This window comes from Salvia splendens, chromosome 19 (genome assembly GCF_004379255.2).
Source record: "Salvia splendens isolate huo1 chromosome 19, SspV2, whole genome shotgun sequence".
Classification (NCBI taxonomy): Eukaryota; Viridiplantae; Streptophyta; class Magnoliopsida; order Lamiales; family Lamiaceae; genus Salvia; species Salvia splendens.
Genome location: NC_056050.1, coordinates 26,117,427 through 26,122,571, shown reverse-complemented (window position 1 = coordinate 26,122,571; position 5,145 = coordinate 26,117,427). Strand labels below are relative to the sequence as shown.

The 5,145-nt window shown below is 36.9% G+C and overlaps 1 protein-coding gene across 3 annotated transcripts; it reads left to right on the top strand.

The window, feature by feature from the left end:
* Positions 1 to 1,185: 1,185 nt before the first annotated feature.
* Positions 1,186 to 3,084, top strand: LOC121778478. Of its 3 annotated transcripts, none has more exons than XM_042175835.1 (3): positions 1,186 to 1,209; positions 1,514 to 1,809; positions 1,880 to 3,084. In XM_042175835.1, the coding sequence occupies exons 2-3, from the start codon at positions 1,611 to 1,613 to the stop codon at positions 3,016 to 3,018; spliced, it is 1,338 nt and encodes a 445-aa protein (XP_042031769.1). In that variant the 5' UTR covers positions 1,186 to 1,209; positions 1,514 to 1,610; the 3' UTR covers positions 3,019 to 3,084. The 3 variants fall into 3 exon arrangements, with proteins under 3 accessions (XP_042031769.1, XP_042031770.1, XP_042031768.1); XM_042175836.1 differs by lacking the exon at positions 1,186 to 1,209 and adding an exon at positions 1,292 to 1,407 and having other exon boundaries at positions 1,514 to 1,690; XM_042175834.1 differs by lacking the exon at positions 1,186 to 1,209 and adding an exon at positions 1,298 to 1,407.
* Positions 3,085 to 5,145: the final 2,061 nt, after the last annotated feature.

Below are 5,145 nucleotides of genomic sequence, written 5' to 3'. Positions count from 1 at the left end.
TGCCAAATAATGCTATATACTCGAGAATAAAGGTGCAGGCTTTGTTACTTGAAAAGAAGTACTCTTCTAGTAATATATTTTGGGTTTGACTACAAGTTTTAGTACCTTACTCATAGAATATTTTAGCGATAAATGTGAGAGTATTCTATAATAAAGTGAATATGTAACGCACCTTACTTGATTACTTAATAATCAAATATCGACACGGTTCTAGAAAGGAAGGCAACATGGTAACTTTTTTTTTAAAAATTTAATCGTATAGAACAAAAAATGTAGTCTCTCTGTTCCATAGTAGTAGAGTCATTTTACCATTTAGTAAAAAGTTAACACATTTCTTTTCACTTACTTTAATCTCTCTTACTTTATTCTTTCTTCATCTTTCTACCTTTTTTCTTTTCTATTTTATTCTTTCTTTACTTAACTCACTTAAACAAATTTTTAATCTCCGTGCCGAAAAGAAATGTCTCCACTACTATGGAACAGATGGAGTATATCAATAGCGTCAAAGTACAAGACAACTTATCACAATTATTCTCATAACCTATTATACTATACTTACCCACGTGATGACTTGAACCTCCTGCACCTCATCATCTAATGCCCTAATAGCCTTAATTAGTTATATTTTCTTAAAACCATAACTCTGAAATTCCTTGTTTCTTTGAAATAAATTAATTCACACGAGATGAATATAAGTAATGTGCACATGACATTTGAAGAAAGTGGATGTAGTGATATTTGATTGATATTCTTGGCTGACTAACCAAGTCAAGTATATATATATATATATACTGTACATGATTTGTTAAAGTTGCACGCATCACTAATCCATCTAAACATTCATATGTATATATATATATATATTCGAAGATCAAGCCATGTCTTAACACAGCTTCTCCTCACTCACATTCAACTGCATAAACACACACACATTCAGAGACATTTGCTTATTTCGTCGACTTCTCTTACCTTAGGTTGGTCTTTTTGAGTTAATCCCTTTTCTTTACTCTAATTGAATATAGAATTCTGCATAATAACCCAATGGTGAGCTTGTCATTGTCGATGTTTTAACACAACCTCTTTCTGTTATTTGAATCACAGTTGGCATGGAGGGCTATAGGCATTTCAGCCATCCTCATCCATTGACTTCCTTTGTGGTAGATGAGATGGAAGTGGATCTTACTTATAACTATCATTATTGCAAAATTTGTATGTTGCCAATTCTATCTGCTCCATCCTACACTTGCACCATTGCTGCTTGCGATTTTTTTCTGCACGAATCATGTGCGCACAAATTTCGCGAAAAATTCATTCATCCCATTCATGGCCGCCAATTGATAGGAGACTGGGAAAACCCCCACATTCTTCGTCTCGTAGAACTGAGGCCCAATTTTTTCTTCTACAAATGTGAGCTTTGCTGTTCTATAATGCATCCTCTGATTGCGGTTGGTGGTGTTGAGATCAAAAGCAAACACAAGAGCCATCCGTCTCATCCGCTCGTGGCTATTTGCAGAAAGACTTTGTCTCTATGCGATGCCTGTGGAGAGAGGCATGATGGTTTCTTCTTCTCGTGCCAACAATGTAATTTCTGGATTCATCAAGACTGCATCATGCTGCCTACTGCTATCACGCTCCCCTCTCGTCCTCTGTTGCCTCTGCTTCTCGTATATTCTATTCCTGCCAATTCCCGGTATAGTGCGTGCATCATTTGCAACAAACCGTTGCTTCTTACCCATAACGCCATCTATTTATGTCCCCAAACCATGGAGTTTTCTCACGTCAGATGTGGACTCGACAAAATTCAATATAGTACGCATGGATCATATGTAACTCATTCACTCCACTTTTCATATACTAACTCTGTATTCATTCATTGCAGAAATAAGGCTACAGTTGATCCAACTACCAGATGACGACTTGGAGACGTTTCCAAGTTTAGAGATCCGTACATACTCGCAGAGAAACCAAGCTGGTGATGAAGACAAGAAGCTTGCTGTCGAGAATTTTCACAACCATCCTTTGGTCCTAGTAGATGATCATAATTATAATTGCAATTGCAAAAAACTAGTGTGTGATATATGCATACAAACTATTACTATTCCGTCTCCATTTTACAGATGCTCTCAACAAAGTGGCAGCTGCTCTTTCCTTGCCCATAAAGTCTGTTTAGAGCTTCTCCCTATTCTCAAGTTTGAGAACCCTGGTGATGACTCCAGAGTAGTATCAAAGGCACAACCTTGTTCGTACCCGAATAAATGGTTCTTCAGTTCAATATTTTTGTGTGTGGTGTGTTGTCTTCCTTGCAATGGACCTTGCTACTTCTTTCCTGAGAATTATCATCCTATCTATGATATCCCCTGGATGGTTGATCTGTCGTGCATGGCTGCTCCAAGCATTACAAAGCACAACTCACATGGACAACACCTTCTCTTTCGCACCACCCGATATTCGCTGGCCTCTCCCATCACTTGCTGTTCCCGGGGCTCCAGCATTAATGATGTGTATAGGTGCAGTACATGTGATTTCTACATTCATATAAGATGCGCCCTACTGCCAAAGAGGGTTCATTTTCATAAATTCGATCAACATCCTCTGCATTTGATCACCACTGGTACTAGTGATCATGACATCTGCGAGGTGTGTGAGGAAGATATAGAGTGCAAGTATTGGTACTACCGATGCGCTAAATGTGACTACTCTTTCCACGTAAACTGCATTCCCTCGCTTGGCTATTTGTCCAAAGTCAAGTTTGGAGGCAAATTTGATATTCCTTGTCACTCTCATCCTCTCAACCTTACACGGATGCTTACTTTCGGAAGAAATGAGAGGTGTGGGTTTTGCGACCAAATCATTCCGGGATTGGTAGATCAAGCGGCCTTCTCCTGTTCACAATGCAATTATTGGATTCATTTTTCTTGTGCAAGGGATTCATTCACATCCTCTCACATTCGTAGATCCAAGGTTTTTGGGGAAATCAATGATCAGGCGATTTATGATTTCTTTGAAGTTAGAAGATAAATTGATAGTATAATATTGTAATTGTGGAGGAGGTGAATTTACTGTGTTTAAAAAACTATACGTACTTTGCCCATGTTGTTTTTTTGTCTATTTTGCGGACAATATTATTTATTGACTATTGTTACAAATTCCATCAATATCATGGCATACTAAAATCAAGAATCCCATTCTACCTACAATTTTAAATAAACAGAACATTCTTTTTCTCTAATTCTGTTGCACAACCTTTCTTTCTTCTTTCTCAACCTTCTTTGACGCGAACATGGATGAGTCGTGTCAAGGAACGGACCGGACCCATCAAAGGACATGGGAAACCCCCATATGAGGGTCAAGACGCGTCGAAAGAAAGATGCTCCTTGGCCACCCTCATTCGAATCAAGAATCTTCACCAAAAACCTACTAAATACTTAGCTACTCATCCTATCATCCATAAACAAAAACAAATCTCTAGAAATAGAAGAAAACATGGTAAACTAAGTAACAGTTACTCCCAATGGGTGGAATTGTTGATGAGAAGTCTTCTCCTTCAATCTCTTGAGTGGATCTTGGCCTTCAATTCATCCTTCCAAATCTAATTTTTAACTTAATTGTGGAATCGAGTGTGTGAGTTCTATTATACCTCAAAAAGGGCTTCAGATGGATCGGGCGATATGTAAGTTGAAAAGTGTCCGGGCATTCTCACGGGATCCCCGATCTTCAGCAAAACGCCTGACCGTGCGTTTCTTTGGATGGAAAACTCCCAGTCCGAGCAAATTCTCTGGACTCCAATTTGACACTTGCAAAACGCTTGATCATGCGGCCTTGGCGAAATCTCTGATATTAGAGCATTAGCAATGGTTGGGCCCCCCAGAGGGCCCTTCTTGTAAGTTTTATATACACATGTGACATGTGATAGAATCCTAAATATAATTGGATTTATTAAAATCAAAATTTTTATTATCACTATATTTTTTTATTATATTATGTTTATTTTGCAATCACTAAAGTGGGGTAAAATAATAAGAGTTTATAATCAAATTAATGTGAAATCTGCTTAAACAATTAGTCACTATACATTCTTGATTATATTATGTTTATTTTGCAATCACCAAAGTGAGGTAAAATAAGAAGAGTTTACAATCAAGTTAATATGAAGATCTATGTATGCAGTTAATCGTCATGCTTGTTATGACTATAAATTATATTCATTATCTACATAGTTCGTTTGTCATAAAAAGTCTAGATTCCCAAAGGAAATAGTCTTTTGCGATATAATGAGACTAATGGAGTTAATAATATAAATTGGTGTCGATTACCCAAAGGTAACGCCAAATTACTATTGCTCAATTATTAAACAAAGATATGAATATTAAAAGCATGATGTTTATTATTGTATGAAGACTACCCAAAGGAGTTTTTACAATTGCCTCATGATATGGAGTTTCAAATTAATGTTTGTGTTATTATTCAAAACTTTATATGTGAGCATTCATTCTCTTAATTTTTTCCTATAATGTAAAACATCTTTATCTACTAGCATATTTACCTCAAACGTTCCCTGAATTAGATGAACCCGAGAGCGGGTCTAACCAATTAACCCAACCTTCCTAGCCACACATGAGAACTAATAGATGAGCATGATCTCAGGTGAAACCCATGATCCATACTGATTGATCCATATCCTTACCTTTCCAAATTTGTGTGAAAAACCATCATTTGTTTGTCTTGCTTAGTTATTTGTCTTTACTTGATTAATTGTTCTTTGATCTTAGTTATATAAAACCAAAAACCCCTTTTAGTAGTCTAAATAGTGTTCAAAGTTGCATCGTAATACTCAAACCGGCTTTTAGTCTTCGAGGATCGATAATATAACTTGCCACGTGCTACATACCCCGTACACGTGTTGGTGACGCTTTTTAATGCAAAATTAGCATGAGTCAGGCCTATCTCCCTACAATGGAAGGGCCCTCCCAGAGGACCTATCCTTTTCCATTTCATTTCCGCATCATCGCTATTTTGTTTTAGTTTTTTTAGCACTTCTATACTCCCTCCGTCCCATAGAAATAGACCATATTTCCTTTTTCGTCAGTCCCATAGAAATAGTCCATATCCATTTATGGTAACCTTTTTTCTTCTTCTCTTTTACTT